The sequence below is a fragment of the Haplochromis burtoni genome, unplaced genomic scaffold (genome assembly GCF_018398535.1).
Source record: "Haplochromis burtoni strain Fernald_Lab_line unplaced genomic scaffold, NCSU_Asbu1 Contig_11, whole genome shotgun sequence".
NCBI classification, from domain to species: Eukaryota; Metazoa; Chordata; class Actinopteri; order Cichliformes; family Cichlidae; genus Haplochromis; species Haplochromis burtoni.
This window is the reverse complement of record NW_024582372.1, coordinates 2,333,178-2,350,921: the sequence shown is the minus strand read 5'-3', so window position 1 is coordinate 2,350,921 and position 17,744 is coordinate 2,333,178. Positions and strand designations below refer to the sequence as shown.

The following is a 17,744-nucleotide window of genomic DNA, read 5'->3' as shown; positions in this document are numbered from 1 at the left end:
AAAAAAAAAAAAATGCTTGTCAGGGCCTAAAAATGACTAAAAATGACAAATCATCTGAGACAAAGTCAAGTCCCGGACAGACCAGAGGAGTTTGTGAGAGCCAGAAAGAGAAACAGGGACAAAGGTTATGCTCTTGTTTTGCTTTGCTGTGTTTGATTCAGTGAAGTTTTCCAGGGTCAATTACTTTTCAAAGGGATACGAACGGTCTACTGAACTATAGAAAATCTGTGCATGTGTAACTGTGATGAGAGACACTGAGCATTATGTTGCTCTTTGGCTTAATATGAGCCTACCACTGACCACTGATTTTATATGTTTTGTATTTGTCCTAATGCCGGGGCTCATGACTCAAAACTCCTATTTGATCCACTTTATATAAATTACAAGGCTATGACATATGACAAAACTGAAAGGAAAGAAAAAAAACCCCAAAACTAAAAAAAAACAAAACTTTGCAGACTTGATGCAGTAGTTTCTGCTTCCCCCCCCCTGTCTGGCCAGCCGAACAAGTGCCTGTGGTGTATGTTGTGAGTGTGTCCTTGCGTTAATACTGTGATACTGTCAAAAAGGATAATGTCACCACGTAACAACCTTTGATCAGTGTTACCCCTTGAGCATGCTTACATTTTCAACCCTGAAGGGAAACTCAATGTGTGTCTTGTTTTTGGCATCACGTTGCACTTGTGAAATCTTGCCTGCTGTGTGTGCGTGTGTGTTCGCGATTACTAAAGAAAGACAGAGTTAGTGTCATAAACACGCAGCACATTATGATAATTGAGGCTTTCAGACAAATGTAACTGTCATCAGAAGTGCAACATTATAAATTGTGCAATCTTGAATGAATGTAATAAATGAAAAATCTGGACTGAATGCCTTTAAGATTGAACCATGTAAGAAGTATCAGCATATAATTTTTTATTTTTTAGGTAGTAGATCTGCATTTCAATTTGAAGTACTGAAATAAAACAAAAAAAAAACTTTTATACTTCACTTTTTGATATTTGACTGTTAATGATACAACAAATAATACATCAAGCAAGTTTATTTGAAACAAATTGTTGGCATTAAAATACACTAAACACGATTCTGATCTTTATTTTATTCATTCAGATTTTTTATTTGCTTTTTAATTATGTACTTAGATTGCTTGTAAGAGGCACTGTGTGCAGTGTGTGGCTCTGAGCATAGGAAAAAAGAAGCGTAAAATATTTTTGTTCAGATGTAAATATATAATCTTCACTTCAGTAAAAGTCTAAAAAGTAACATTAGAAAGAAACAGCTCAGAAGAGAGAAGCATTTACAATGATAATGGCAGACTTACCGGGGGCTCAAGATTGCTGATATCCATCCTGACACTCATCAACTGCGTGACAGCTAGCTATGGGCCACCAACATGCCTCCTGCTTCTTTGAGTATTCTGTTCTTGTGGGTGCAGTTACATCCCAGAAGATAGCAAAAGTGTTGAACACATACACACATCTCACCTTGAGATGTGTTTGCCCAAAGCGAATCCAGCAGCATGGTGGAGCATGTGTTACAAGATGACAGACGTCTGGTAGAATGTCAAATTTTAAAGTAGGGGAGCGAGGGGAATGGGATGGATAAAAAACACACTCCCATTAAGAGAAGAAGGGATAAAAATGAGTCACAAATGAATAGAACAGGATTGCAGGCCAGGTCGACAGTACTGCTAATGTGACACCAATGCCAATAAAACACAGTGTATCAGACTTAGAGACCTGGAGCAATAAGAAGATGCATAATGGAAGAGAAGAACAGGAACTATTTAAAAGGAGTACTGCCAGAGACAGAGGAAAGGGTGTAAATAAGAGAACACAGGGCAGGCACAACATACTGTATGTGTCTTAAAATGTGCACAAGGGAAGTAGGGGAAGTCATATTTTATACCACGTCACAAACATTAGCACTGCTCTGTTCAATTTCCACCTCCTGCTGATTACTTAACAAGAGTGTGCATGAATCAGTGTGTGTGTTTTCATCTACCTGTGCGTCTCCACTTATTGTTTGGCTGTTCACAATTAGAGCTGAATTACACCACAATTACCTTGATGGTAATTAGCTTTGAGGTAGGAAACAAAATGAAGTTTTGCCCGTTGAATTTCAGGTTGCATTTCACTTCTTAACGCAACAGTGTAATATAACTGATGCTAGACATGTTCGCTTCGCTTTCTGCTCCATAAAGCAATAACATCACCCCCTTCTGACTGAAGCCTTTGCATTCAGACAGCTTGAAAAGAGCCCATTTGAATTTTCCTGACTCGTTCAAAAACAAACACAATAAACGAAACATTCCGGATATTCTTAAGCCAAATCATAATTCTCCTTTTTGTCTGTTTTTCTGGGGGGTATATTTTGTATACATATTTTGTCCTGATTTTTGGCATAGCTTTGTTGTTTACCCTTTTGCATGTGTCATTATCAGTTCAAATGCATTTGTCTGTTTCTTGCCCCCATTTTTCAAGGAAGTTGATTTTAAATAAGCCCTTGTGAAATGGCAAATAAATGTTTCTGTTTCTGTATTATTTTTATCCAAAGAATTTGATCCATTTGCTACAATTATATCTGGCAAGTCTAGAAGGACCTTAAGCTTATTTGATTTAAGCTGATTCACTCTCTATACTTTTGGATGCAATTCAGTTTAATTCAACTTTATTTACGTTGTACCAAATCACAACAAGTTACCTCAGGGCACTTTATGTTGTAGGTTAAAGACCTTACAATAATACAGAGAAATCCTCAACGATCAGATGACAGTAGGCCTCCAACAGAACAAGGCTCAGGGAGGAGCAGCCATATGCTGCGAACAGCTGGGGGTGAAAAGAAAATATTGTACATGCTCAATTTTCCTAAAAAGGTAGCTTTTACAGCAACCTTGTAACGTGGAACATTTATTTAAATTATTTCAAGGCCATCTTGTAATCTGTTGCCGAGTTTGCATTGATTTAATACACATGCTATCTCAAAATCAGTGTATGCATGCCATTGCCATTTAACTCGTCCTCGCAAATACAGGCCAAACAACGCCTTATCTAAAAACTAACATGTACATGACGTTGATTATCGAAATAAAATGTGACTTTCTGCATTTGTGTATTACAGAGATCGAACGAGGCGGCTGCGGCGATCCTGGGGTGCCTGCATTCGGTCGCCGTAGCGGTGACCGCTTTCAACATGGTGACGTGTTGACCTTCTTTTGTCAGGCAGCCTTTGAACTTGTGGGAGAAAGAACCATCACATGCCAGCACAATAATCAGTGGTCTGGCAATAAACCCAGTTGTGTCTGTAAGTCTACCATTTCTGTGTCTGTGCTAGTTGTTCTTTCTGTTTGTTTTCATATTTAATTTTTTATTATCGTTGTTTTTTCTTGCTTGCTTTTGTACTTTGTCTGTCAGCGTCTGCCTTTCTGTTTTCACTCTCAGCCAGCTACCTGAAAAAGTAACATGCTGTTTTCTTTCTTTCTTTCTTTCTTTCTTTCTTTCTTTCTTTCTTTCTTTCTTTCTTTCTTTCTTTCTTTCTTTCTTTCTTTCTTTCTTTCTAGTCTCATGTTTTTTCAACTTCACGGCCCCATCAGGGACTGTATTGTCCCCAAACTACCCAGAGGAATATGGAAACAACCTGAATTGTGTGTGGTTGATCATTTCTGAACCGGGAAGCCGCATTCATCTCCTCTTCTCTGACTTTGACCTGGAGCCACAGTTCGACTGGTTGGTGGTCAAAGATGAAGGTAACTGCATGTTTATATTTTGCTCTGTTCTTTTGTGGTGGGGTTTTAAGAGGTAAACCTCAGTATACAGTACTTAACAAATTTATTAGGCTGCCACCCAGAGTAAAGTTTATGCTACAGCTGCTCTAAATTAACAGTATTTGTAATCACCTAAATTGTTTTTTAATGTTTCTGTAATGGTTAATCCACCAGTATGTGCAAGCTCTTTAATTGAAATGACATTTTAATGCTAAAAATAATTATTGTTTTTAACCATGAAGTAAAAAAAATAAAAACAGTTATTTTTAATGTTTTTAGTGCAGTTCTACAATTATTTTTTTTTTTTTCATGACAGGTGATCTAATACATTTGTTAATCATTGTGCATATGTATTTATCTTATGGCATAAATATTGGTCTGTGTGACCAATTGAAATAGGTGAAAAAGACATATGTGGTGGTGGGGTGGAGCGGGGAGGTTGGGAGTGTTTCTGAAATTCGCAGCTATTAAATCCTGTATCAGCTGGTAAAGAGAATTGCTGAGTGGATCTCATTGATGGGTTGATGAATGATGGGCACACTGGATGTGTAGTTGTAATGTAATATTTATCATTTCAACACTTGCATAGCTTTCCACTTCACATAAAACACAGAGCAATTAGATTGCTGTTCCCCATTGTAATAAAGGTTATTGATTTAAACTGAATCAAGTCAAGCCCATGTTTGACTGGGTGATCATTAAAGATGAACTTGTGTATAATTGACTAGCACTATTCTTTTTTTTTTTTGTCTCTGTAGAACCTTTTTTAAATTACAGGGCAATTATCGCTGTTACAATGGGCTAACTGAAATCAGTTCAGTTATTGCTTTGAAGTCTTCCAGTTTGCTCTGACTGGTGATAAATCTCTGTCACAAGGAAACCACAGTGTATCTGTGCCTTCAGGAACAGAAAATCCATCTAAAGTCAGTCATATATATATATATATATATATATAACATTTAAATAAATTCCCATAATGATACAGATAAAGCATTATTCTGATGCTGATGCACGATTCCTGTACTCTTTTTGGAATCCTTCATGAAATTGCTTAAAAAATATATATTTTCATCTTCTTTTTTGGATTTGCATAAATTTGTTTAAAAAGTAATCTTTCATCTAAATTCAACCATGTAAATCTCTAAACATTTATTATGACATATTTATTCAAGGTATAGAAACTTTAAATTCAAATTTCATAACAATTTATTTACAAAAGTCAGAATTAGGTCACAGTTCAGTGTTGTCTGTCCTGTAATGCAGAATAAAACATATCTTTTGGACATGTGCGCTGGTTTTCTGCAGTGGTGCCTGTTGCTCTCTCCTTATGAGCCTTTTTTCTATCTACTGCTGCCAGCCTGTGAAAGTTGAGGATGGCACACAGAGAACTGTCATTATTGTGTTTTGTGTGACAGCCTTCTGCTTTAAAAGGGCAATTCCAGCGCTAAAACTTTTAATGCCAGCGGTGGCTTCAAAATATGTCCTTACATTCTTCTTCTTTATATAGACAGTAAGCTGAAGGAAAATTCCAGAAATCAAGGGTGACATAACATGAGTGAATATTGCTGATGTAAGCTATAGCGCAGGCTCTAATGCAGGGCTGTGCAATGCAAGCACGTTTATTTTCAGGCACAAATCTTACATCACCAAAAAACTTACTGAAAGTCCAAAATTTCCAATAAAAAAAAATTCTGCTGAGTATCCAAAAATCCTCATAGTATATCCCAATTAACCACATTTTCCAAATTAACTGTACTTCAGCGCTGAAGTGAGAAATAAATGGATGGCTTAAAGCTCATTCTGTATGCCTGTAGTTTTTCCATACCAACAAACTGAGGTAGAGAAACGTGGTGGTTTGCATGCTACCTGATTTTCCCTGGAGTATTCACCATTACTGCACCCAATAATTGTTTTTCATAAGGTTAGCTACTAATTGAACATCCACTTTTCACAGATTATGCTTATTAATCGGTTATCGGTTCTTGGGCTGATGAACACAAACAAATATTTACAAAGATTTATTGATGCCAATTCATTGCCGATGATTGATTGGCAGTGTCTAATTATATGTCCTCGTGTCACATAATCAAATGTCTAAAATATCATTGAATTATGCAGCAGAGGCAATCACTCAAACTCTGCTTTTATGCCTTTATAGAAAAGAAATCAGATTTCTATTCACTGAAGGTTTTATATCAACTTGACACTTATGAACTTGCCTTCTTTTGTATTTCTGAATAAAAGAACATGAAATCACAAATGGCAAACAAAAGTGAACAAAGGAACCTCCGTAATAACCCATAAATCCTCTGAGTGGGGCAACAGCAGCATGAAATCCATGCAAAAAAAAAAAAGATGACACTTTGGGCTACATTTTGAATGGCATGTAAATGGTTAACTTAATCAGAAAGCCATTATTGTCATCTAATATAAGAGAAGATAGTGACAGACTATTACAAAGGCTTTTCTCTAAATCTCTCCACTTAGATAAGATAACGTAGGATCTTGGCACTCTTTTAGCTATTGTTACGTTGATTCTATTTCCTTCCTGGTCTTTCGCCTATCAATGTAATAATGAATAAGTGAAAGGGCTTTTGAGTTGCTAGAGACTAAAGAGGCTGGCACTTTACAACTCGGTTACTGTGTAGCTTAATTGTGTCTAAGTGCATTGGATCCTAAAATTCAAGTCAAGAAGGAAATAAAAAGAAAAGTTTCTATGGGAGTGTTGTGAAGAACAGCATCTTTATCAGTGAAGTGGTCTTGAAACTCCCTTTCTGTCCCTTGAAGTGATGTCAGCTTACATTGATTTCCATTGCCATCTCTGTTACCTTTAAAAATTCATATGAATTTCATAAAGTCAATAGTAAGAAACTGTCAGTTTTCAGGCTTTTAGCGATGGTCAATACATTTCATCTCATTCCAGTGTATCTGTTTATATCTGCACTTTTAAAATAGCCAACTAAAAAAAAAACCCTACACATATGCATTGTAATAGCTTTTTCACCGCAAAACCTGTAATCAAAGCATCAGCTGGTTCACTGGAATGTCAGAAGATTAATACACTTATTGACCAGAAAAGCAATTACAGCAGCACTTCTCACCTCCGCAGAAGAAATTGCTGCAGAAGAAGAAAGTGACCAAAACAGCAACTTTAGACAAACATTACCTCCATATTTAAATGAAGTTAAAAATTGAGTAACATCTGTATTAAAAGTTTATGTACAAGCAAAAGGCAAAAAAAAGAAGGTTGCAGAAAAGTCAAAATAATGATAATGATATTCAGCATCCATACCAGCGTGCATATGCTATATGTAGTGTTCCTTTATAAATCACCTTAAAAATGTTCCTATATTCCACCCAGGCTTGTCCAACAGATCAATAAAAATCCCCCATGAAGACTGCTGCAGATACAGGACAGTGACACTGAGAGAGTGTTGGCTGCTGCTGATGCTGTAGTTACACTAAACAGGAAATTCTTGCAATTTGAAGTGGTGAAACATGGAGGTGTGCTGTGCTACACCATACGAGTGTCAAGATCCTGATTGAGGCATGCAGACCATCGCTTCCTGTTTGGTATTATGTAAGTGTCTAGACACAGAAATAGCTGAAAAAACAAAACACATCCTCAGTATCTGCAAAATCATTGTTTAACTCTACAAATTCACCAAGGGTGGGGTTTTTTCATAGATGATTGTGAAAGCTGATGGAAAGATGTACAGTGAGAAGGCAGAGTGTTTGGCAACCTGGTGTTGCCATCGTGCAAATAATATCCAAATAATATCATCAGAATCTAATATAATCTAAGAAAATGAAATTCATAATTGGTGAGATTTAAATAGTATTTCCATTTTCAGTGCTCTCTTTGCCACGTATATAAAATAAATAATTCTGGATATTTGTAAAAATATATATATGTCATTTCATCACTTTCAGTTGAGAAATAAATTACAAGGTGATTTTCTGATATGCCCTGCCAGACTTTCAGGAATCTGCCACCTGATGCAATCTGGCGTCATCCTCAGTATTTAAGCCAAACCTTGTGCTCCACAACTGACCAGGACTACTGTGGGGATCACGCAATCTGACTCTTTCATCTGAGTTCTGCAGATGTGCTAATGCAATGTGTTCGGTTGTGTAATAATAATAAAAAATGGATCATAGTTTTAAATGGTTACAAATGGAGTTGACGTGTACATTACACTATAGAGATGTTCTTATGAAATTATTATTGTGCTACAAGCAAAAGCACACGATCACGCTGCTGGCCTAAAATAAGTCACATTGCAGATTTATGTGATATATGTTGTTTAATATTTATTGAAATTCACCACGTGATAAGGGATCATTGTAAAATTTCAACATTTGTGTTTAAATCCCTCCAGTCTCAGCAAAGTTTCCAATGTATGGCTCAGAGGTTCTGTACTAATATATATATATATAGCCAGAGGTGGGAAGTATAAATACTTCGTTACGGTACTTAAGCACAATGTTTTAGGTATCTGTAATTTACTTAAGTAGTTTTGACGTGTGCAAAAGTCGGGGGGGGTATTTTTTTCCACAATACCCGGAAACAGGTATCCTTAAGTTGTGGTTGCAGTACTTCAGCATCTATCTACCCTGCTGAAGAGGAGCCCTTTTTTTAAAGGGCAGGTCATTTCAAATTATTGTGAGTTCAACAAAGATCAGTGTGTTTGCAGATGTTTGTTGAGCCGTCGCCGTTGCATTTGAAATTTGTCAATTGCAGAGAGGTTTGTCGTACAGTGTGTTGCTAGCTAAAGGTCCAGCTGCTGTATATCCCAGAGAGAGAAAAGATAGAGGGCTAACGTCACTCAGAGATAGAGAAAGATAAGAAACACAGGGGAGGAGAGGAAGAAGAGAGGTCAGATTTATAGGTAAGGACTGCTCAGTGGTCTTTGAATATGTGACATCATGCTTTTTTCATTTTGTGAAACATGCTGTAAATCAAACTGAGTGGACTAACTGTGTAATTTAAAGGCTGCATAAAAAATACAGGTTACTGCAGAATAAACAGGTTAGTTGGCTGTACTGTGATGGATTTAAAGTAAAGAACTGTGTGTGACTGGTGCACAGTATCTGTGGTTTCATGCTCAGAGTTGGGTTACATCAAGTGTAGCAGAGTAGATTTTAGATGATGATGCTTAGATTCATTGACTGAAATCCACCTTCATACCAATTTTATACCATTTAGAAAAAAAAAGACAGCCAGTCAGTGTAGAGGATAGAAATCAGCCAAGACAACTCATGAAACATCTGCTGACATCTAGTTGAATTCAGTTGTGTATGTCCACAAAGAGCAGGAGGTCAGCTGACCACAGTCTGTACACTAAGAAAATCTGTTGGAGCTCTTAATAGAAATCATTGTGAGTTATGATTCTTTTGTCCACACTGAGCATTATCTGCACCTGCTGAATCCCACTTAAACCATTGACTATACACATTTTCCTGTTTCCTCTGAAGAGCTACTTTTACTTTCTTACTTTGAATACATTTCAGAGCCTGTACTTTTTTCTTTTACTTACTTGTACTCAGTACAACTTTTACTGGAGTATTTTTAACAGTAGTGTTTGTACAGAATACTGTATAAAAAGTATTAAGTGCAGAATGTCTGTACTTTTTCCATCTCTGTAAAAGCCCCTTTATTTTTGTCTTTGTAGATCCATACGTTCCCATACTTTTCTTTAAAGGCCTGTTTGTACCACTGTGGTTATATATCTGGTTCAAAACATAAGACATTGAGCCACATGAACAAGGGAAATTTATAGCTGTCCATGACCACAATAATTACCACCTGTGTATTTCTCTTACCCATGCACCAGAGACTGCAGATGTTTCCTGTGACTTGTTATATTCTTTCATTACCATTTTGGGATCCTTTTTTATAGAGTATATGTACATATCCCAGTGATCTCAACCTGGAAAGTTGCTTTTCTATGTGCTGTAGTCCAGTTTTTATGACACTCCCCCCTGATTCTGTCGTTGCTGCTTGGATCACTGGGGAGCGCACTGAAGAGTAGAATATCTTCTTCCAAACAAAAGTTTATAACTACTTTTTGCAGTAAATGGTCTGATGCTGTGACACAAATGTCTTAGACAGACCTGAGGTGATGTATGATTACAGCAGTACAGGCGAAGGGGTGGAAGTTTCAGACTATTCAACTCATATAGAGTGCGTCCTTTTATGACTGTCTAGTGATACCTCAGTGTTGGAGCACACTGAAACATACCAGCTAAGTTATGCTATTCATTGCAATGATGTGCCCTGAGGGGATGATGAGTACTTGGAACAAGATAATGCTCCTTCCCATGGTGATGGAATTGTCCGGAAATACATGGTTCAATACTCATTGAGGTGCAATACCATCAATGACCCAGACACCACAGTCACCTGATATTAGTCTCTTGGGCATTCACTCAAATGCAGCATCTGTACAAAAGAGCTTCTATGTATCATCTTTTGGCAAGCATGACACACTAATGTGTGTCTGGTTTCCTTTTATACTCGGATCTTCAGGTTTCTTGCTTGTTATTTGGACCAATGCGATAGTGCACAGGTGTTGCTTTCATGCTATGAGTGTTCAAAATTGGAAATTGGAAATAATCTTCGAGATAGGTGTCCGCGGGATAATGCCATTTTTGTTCAGTTAACAAGTTAAAGGGTCATGAATGAATGCCTTTCTTGTCTCTCTGTACTAGGCATGTTTACATCTAGTACTATTTAGTAGTAACTGTTACTATACAGTGCATTCAGTATGGAAGACTGTCTACTTTTACTGGAGATTTCTTCCTATTTTTTTTTATGTTGTTGTTGTTGTTGTTTTAAATTCTAAGCATGCAGAGAAGCAAGTTATCCTTCAGCAGCCTATAGTTAACATTGACATTTTAACAGACTTTTCTTGTTGTTCTCATTAAAACTCACAACAGTTGTTAGGCTTTACCAGGACCAGCTTAATCATTTACATTCATTTAGATTGTCAGTTATTTGAATGTCAATAATTTGTTACTCCATGAATACATTTCATACTTTGGCACTTCTACTTCTAATGCTTAAATAAAGCATTATGTGCTTATCATGCATATTAGTAAGCATTTAGCAAGTGTGTCAGGAACTGCTAAATCATCTCAGTGTTTTGTTTTCTCTTAACCCTAATTACACCTAATTCACCTCTTTGAGCTCCCTTGGGATGAGCCTTTCTCTTTCCAAGTCTGGCCTGATTTTATACAGGATAAATTAGATAAGCAATATTAAATGTCTCTCTAAAATAATGTTTAAATTGTGCTTGATTTTAGGTCTGTCTGAGCCAACAACATTTGGGACATTCTCAGGAAAAGATGTTCCATCACAGATCGCCTCAAACGGTCACATCATGAGACTGGAATTTCAGTCTGATCATTCAAATACTGGAAAGGGCTTCAATATCAGCTATACCAGTAAGTATCAACTACCTACTTATCGCTCAGTCCATTTGTTGTTTAGGCCGCAGTAAACACCCTTAGTTTACTAAGTCACTGGGGGAAAATGTGCAATCTCAACCAGTTGGTGAGCGGTTACTGGAGGTTGCAAACAAAGAGACTAGTCAGTAGCCCACTGGCACTAGGAAAAATCTGTGCTTCTACAGTGGTCCCTGGAGACTGACACTAGGTGAAATCGGTTGCAAAGTGGTATGAATTGTGCACTGAAAACCTTCTTGGTTGCCTGCAGATTACTGTGATTGCTTGTAGTTTGCATGGAAGATGCAGATTTGTCTGCAAAAACTCAGAAACTCTTGTGAAAAGCATGATGAAAACCAGAAATGGATTTGCATTGAAGTAAAGATGCACCATTTGAAATGTGTTGGTGGATGTCCTCTATTTCGGCTCTCTGCTGCAATTTTTTCCCATTTTTCAGCTACTCCGTGAGTAGTTATTGAGTATTAGCAGAAAGATCTCTGTCTTCTGTGCATACTGCAGTGACTATGATAGTCTACTAGTCACAAAGAGGATTTGGGGTAGCAGCCTCTTTGCAACCAACCAAATATCCATTGAGATCTCTACCAGCGTACTACCTCATTGTTGTATTTGAATTTGGTTTTAATTTTTTTTAAGTAACTGTCATTTTTTCCCCAGCAGTTCTTCTGACAAATGATAGCATGTCGTTTTGACACTTTGACAAATTTTTATTAAGAATACTTCCAGGGCCACTTCAGTGGAGTTTTGATAGCAGAAATTTGTTAAACAATACGGACATTCCAACAGTAAAACTGAGATGCAACACTTCTACCACCATGTAATCAGAGACAAAAGCAGAAATCAGTTGTCAACATACTGCTATACATTATGTTCTAGGGTAGATCCTAGTGAGTGTCCCTTTTTTTTAATAAACAAATGATTTACTGATTATCAAGCTGAGTATTGCTATGTAACTCAATGCACATCTTTAAAACATATAAGCTAAATTTACAACTAAATTCTGAGGATTTGCTTCCGGAGCTTGTTGTATAGCTAGTATCTTCATATACTAGTTAAGATCCATATTAAATATAGCTCAGAGTAAAATACCTTTTCATATGCTAACCACCTCAGAATGGCACTTCGTTATGATTAATATAATACCGACATCAGCATTACTGCACCTGACGTTACCTTAACCTGTCCTGTTTGACTTCTTCTGCTTGACTGATCCTATATGGTAAATGGCCTGTATTTGTATAGCGCTTTACTAGTCCCTAAGGACTCCAAAGCGCTTTACACATCCAGTCATCCACCTATTCACACACACATTCACACACTGGTGATGGCAAGCTACATATGCATATCTTACTCAACTTTCACCCAGTTAAGCCTGTCCCATTGTCAGAGTTTGAACCCAGCTACTCCATCCTGTATATTTATCCACTCTAAGCTGAACTAGTTCTGCCTGAGTGATTCAGATTCATTCAGTGTGATTACCATGCAGTTTTGCACCATTTCACACACTGCCTCCCAAATGACCTTGTCTTTGGCTCTTCCTTTAGAGGTGGCATTTGACAAATGAAAATAGTGTGTGTGTGTGTGTGTGTGTGTGTGTGTGTGTGTGTGTGTGTGTGTGTGTGTGTGTGTGTGTGTGTGTGTGTGTGTATAAAAAAGTGTACTATTTCAAATCCTAACACAAATGAAAGGTTTGATGCACCTCAAACGAAAAATGAATATGTAGTTAAATAAAAATCATATTAAATTAAATGCCTCTCAAACTTTTTACCTGGCAGAAAAGAAGAATGCTGAAATACATTCATGTAGTTTTTAGTGGTGAAACTTTTTGAAAATGTAATTTGAAAACCTGATGACATAAATTCTACACTGGGACTTAAAATATCAAACATATTGTGCTGTTTCAGTAATTTGGTCTATTAACATTTTAATGCATATATGAATATCAAGAGGTTATGCTGTGGGTATATTTGTATGAATTGTGTTAGAAACTCAAGAATGAATGCAAGACTGTGCAGTTATTTGGTGAAAGCGGTGCACTGGGAGCCAATAACTGTTCGCAGATTTGAATTTATCCTACAAATAAATTGATCCAATATTTTATGAGGACATCATGCGTAAAAATGTGCTTTAGCCTATGACAGCTAAGGTTATTAATGATATATTTAAAATGGAATATATCCAAATTCTGTTTTTATCACTTTCAGAGGGAAGAAGATGATCATTTCCAAAAAACAATTTTGACCTTATATATGTTCACTTTTTGTTTCTTTAACAATTTGTTTTAAACTAAAACATACTTTGGGCAAAAAGAGACTGGACTCACTATTGTCCCTTGAGGTAGAAAGTGGAACTACTTGGGTCTAGCTCAGTGGTGTCCAAACCCAGGCCTCGAGGGTCGGTGTCCTGCAGGCTTTAGATGTGTCCTTGATCCATCACAGCTGATTTAAATGGCTAAATTACCTCCTCAACATGTCGTGAAGTTCTCCAGAGGCCTGGTAACGAACTAATCATTTGATTCAGGTGTGTTGACCCAGGGTGAGATCTAAAACCTGCAGGACCCGCCCTTGAGGCCTGGAGTTGGCCCATCCCTGACCTAATGAATCAGATGTCCACTTCAACTACAAAACAATGCAAGAATAAATTTATACATGGAACAGATTTAGACTCTTGGGATAAGTAAAAACTCTGAATAAATAAGTCTAGAGTTAGACCAATCTGAGACTTTCCCACATTATACAATATTGTTGACATTCTTGACAGCATTGACATTGTTGACAATATTGTGGACCCAGTGTGAGATCTAAAACCTGCAGGACACCGGCCCTCGAGGCCTGGAGTTGGCCAAGCCTGGTCTAGCTGGTTAGCCTGCTAACTTTAGTGCATATTGCTCCTTAATGTCAAAATTCTTATTTCCTCACTAACTACAGCTAATCTTTAAAATGTTTACATCTTACTAACAAATGGTTTACTCAAAATTTTAAATTACAAAATGCATTCACTGTAAGATGCATAGTTATTCTTATCTTATTGAGTTCATCTTTTCTCTGTCATAGCCGAAATATCATTTAGTTTTTATTTTTTCCTTTTTTTTATGCCATATGTTTCTACCTTTCCCTGTCACTATGGCTTCTTCTTAGCTTCTTCAGCCTTAGTTGGCCTTTTTTTATCTTCTACTGGGTTCAAAACAATGACTGTATTGGTTTAAACATATCATTTGAATATTTTGTATGCTGGCATTTCGTGCTTTTTCTCATACATATCTTCTAGTCTTTTCTTCCTCTTCTATAATATCAGGTTGTTGAAGGAGTGCAAGGGCTACTTTATCTGTGTCTGCCTTTGGCCTATATAGTACTTTCTCTACATGCATATTTGAACACATATTTGAATACTGCTACAAGACTGTATGTAATATACAGTATATGTGCATTTTTGTTTGTGTACCTGCCATTTCCCTTGTGGCTCTCATTTTTTTCCCTACGTCCTCTCCTTTCTCTCACTGCTCCCATTTCCCTCCATCAGCAGCTAATCAACCTGAGACATGTCCAATCACTGGGTGTGTGCTCTGGGTGGGATCAGGTTAATCTCTGGAATGGGGATAATATAAGCTTAACATGACAAGGTTGAGTCCACATAAAGATAATTCCATTCCCATATTTCCATATCAGTGGAGATGTCACATTCACTGACAGTGATACAGCAGCGGTTTCATTTTTTTCCTCTGGCAGAACCAATTTTTCGGTATTAAAATAAATTGAAAAAACTGGTAAAAACTGCTCAAATGAATAAATATGCATACATATTTTGAACCACTTAACCAGAGTGTAGTTGCAATCTGCCAGCTTTCTCTTTTTTTCAGATTACATCTTTGTTCTTTCCTTTTCAAATTAATTTGCCCCTGTTTGATACAGTAATTCAATCTTATGTGTCTTAGCCCCAGTTTTAACTTTTCTCTGGTTATTTTCTCTCTGTAGCATTTGGTCAGAATGAATGCCATGACCCAGGAGTCCCAGTAAATGGTCAGAGGTACGGTGACCAGTTTCAGCTTGGCAGCTCAGTGGCGTTTCGCTGTGATCAAGGATTCATTCGGACTCAGGTAATAATCATTTGAAAGTATCATTATCACACTTTTTTAACACAATTTTGAAATGATTGTCATAATCGGTGTCCATAGTTGTGTGGTAAAACCTAGTATAAATGTAACATTTCTTTAAATCGTGTATTTCCAGGGGTCCGATCAGGTCACCTGCATTATTCAGGATGGAAATGTTGTCTGGTCTGCAGCTGTACCTCGCTGTGAAGGTAAACCTAAGCAGACACCTACACATAAGAACTGTTTACTGTATATAGGAGTATAATGTTCCACAAGACATTCAACTATTTTAGCGATTACCATACAGCTCAAGTGTGTTTATGCACCTTTGGAACAATTACATTTTCTCTTTTAATTGATTTTAGCCTTGCAGTCTGGACACATCATTCTTTCTAAAGAATAATCTTTAAATGAGACTGGCACATGTTGTACCAAAGCTCTTCAGGGACACATATTCATTTATTTAGACACCGAAAGACAAAGATGTACTATTAGGTTGCAGATATGTGGAAGTGATAATAACAGGATTGTCAGTTTTCTGCTTTTTCGACAATTTTTGAAGGTGAATGGCACCCACCAGTCTGTGAGCGTTTGTATGTTTATCTTTGCAACCTTCCCATCTTGCATCCTGATTGCATTGTCTAAATGACATTATCAATTGTTGCCTGTTGTTAATAAATCAGGCAGAGGACAAAATCAAATTGAACATGGGGGGGTCATCTTTTTAACTATGGAGTACGAGAGAATATCATCTCTCCTGTTCTTGAAGATCCCATCCAAAAAAACTGCTCCTTCAGTATGCATTCTGTGTTTTTTTTTTTCTTTTCTTGCTGAAAGTCTGGATTTATGAGAGCAATCAAATAGGCAAAGGTATGAGCTACTTGAAAAGACAAGCCACTGCAAATTATATGTTGTAGCAATGAATAATGAAGAAACCATGAATTCCAGGTCTGGAGTTTTTTATGTTTAATTCAGGTTCTAGACAGACTCAAAATGAATAAGAATAAAAACCGAACATGATACGATGTCTGACATTTCATTTTATTTGAAAGAAACAACTCAACGGGAGATAATTATTGTTTTTTAATGTGTCATAATTGAAATTTTGGAACTGAGCTATAAAGTAGTGACGGTATGTGCCAGTTTTGCTGCCTGCAGCTTGTGCAGGGAAACGGAGAGTTATTTTTTGGCACCATTTGACGCATAAATATATTTAATTCCTCCTATAAATTATAATGTGATAATTATTTTGGGCTTTTTCAAACATCACTAACTCAAAATTGCTTACTCTAGCACATGATGGGCTCACCGTAATTTCTGAAGGTAAATGTTTATGTATGAAATATAGAAATTCAGAGTGGATTAGAATGATAAAATAAACAGAGCAGACAATTAATCTGCTAACTTAATGAAATAGGAGCAATTTACAGACATTTACAAGGAGAAAATTATTAATTTTATTTCCTGTGGTTGTGTGTGGGGGTCTTTGTTTCCATCCAGCTCCCTGTGGAGGGCATCTTACAGCTCCTACAGGTGTTTTGCTATCTCCTGGTTGGCCCTCCTTTTACAAAGACTCTCTGAACTGCCAGTGGGTGATTGAAGCACAAGCAGACCATGCTGTAAAGATACACTTTGACAAGTAAGTGTATTACTCAACTATGCTGTTGACTGATTTGTCAAATGTGTTTGTTCAAAAATTGTTGAAATTTGACTGTTAATGGTTAGATAATATGGTACGGTTAGGGAGTGCATTCTTTAGTTAATATTTTACTTGGGCAGTCTTTCATATGCAATATAAGGTAGTCAGATATAGATGAGGCTGGTGAGTTACTGCTGCAGTAAATGATTAATGTTGGCTTTTTAAATTTTTTTTCTTCTGGAAACAAGCCACAGACAGATGCAGTGTAGCCTGAAACTGCAATAGCAGAAATTTGTCTTTTTGAAATGTGACGTACACGCCGAGTTATCTTCATCGCCTATGAGACATTTCATTTGTGGACGATTCAGCATACTTCTTCTGAAGCAGAGGCTAGTTAATTTTTCATTTAGCTGGTCAGATATAATTATTCAGATACCGCGTTGTTGCAGTGTGTCAGTAGCTCCCAAACCTTGGTTTCTGTTCAACTAGATAGGTTGGTGATATACAACATCCTTTTTCTGGATCATCTACTATTTGATGCTTAGACCCAAAAATCGACTGATTAGGCCCTGTAGCTCCAACTTAATGCAAATGGGTTAATTAGTGTTTAAGTGTTTTAGCTATTTAATAGAATAATTCAATTCAATTCAATTCAATTTTATTTATATAGCGCCAAATCACAACAAAAGTCGCCTCAAGGCGCTTCATAGATACAGAGAAAAACCCAACAATCATATGACCCCCTATGAGCAAGCACTTTGGCGACAGTGGGAAGGAAAAACTCC

General features: G+C 37.0%; 1 protein-coding gene across 2 annotated transcripts in view; it reads left to right on the top strand.

Annotated features, from left to right (window-relative positions):
• The window catches only part of LOC102314304 (CUB and sushi domain-containing protein 1), a 451,203-nt gene that overhangs the window by 296,877 nt on the left and 136,582 nt on the right, over positions 1-17,744 (top strand). For both annotated transcript variants that reach the window (XM_005915120.2, XM_005915119.2), the window contains exons 13-18: positions 3,121-3,303; positions 3,560-3,745; positions 11,072-11,212; positions 15,202-15,323; positions 15,457-15,529; positions 16,821-16,959. In XM_005915120.2, the coding sequence (XP_005915182.1) occupies positions 3,121-3,303; positions 3,560-3,745; positions 11,072-11,212; positions 15,202-15,323; positions 15,457-15,529; positions 16,821-16,959 (844 nt within the window). The remainder of the gene's footprint in view (positions 1-3,120; positions 3,304-3,559; positions 3,746-11,071; positions 11,213-15,201; positions 15,324-15,456; positions 15,530-16,820; positions 16,960-17,744) is intronic.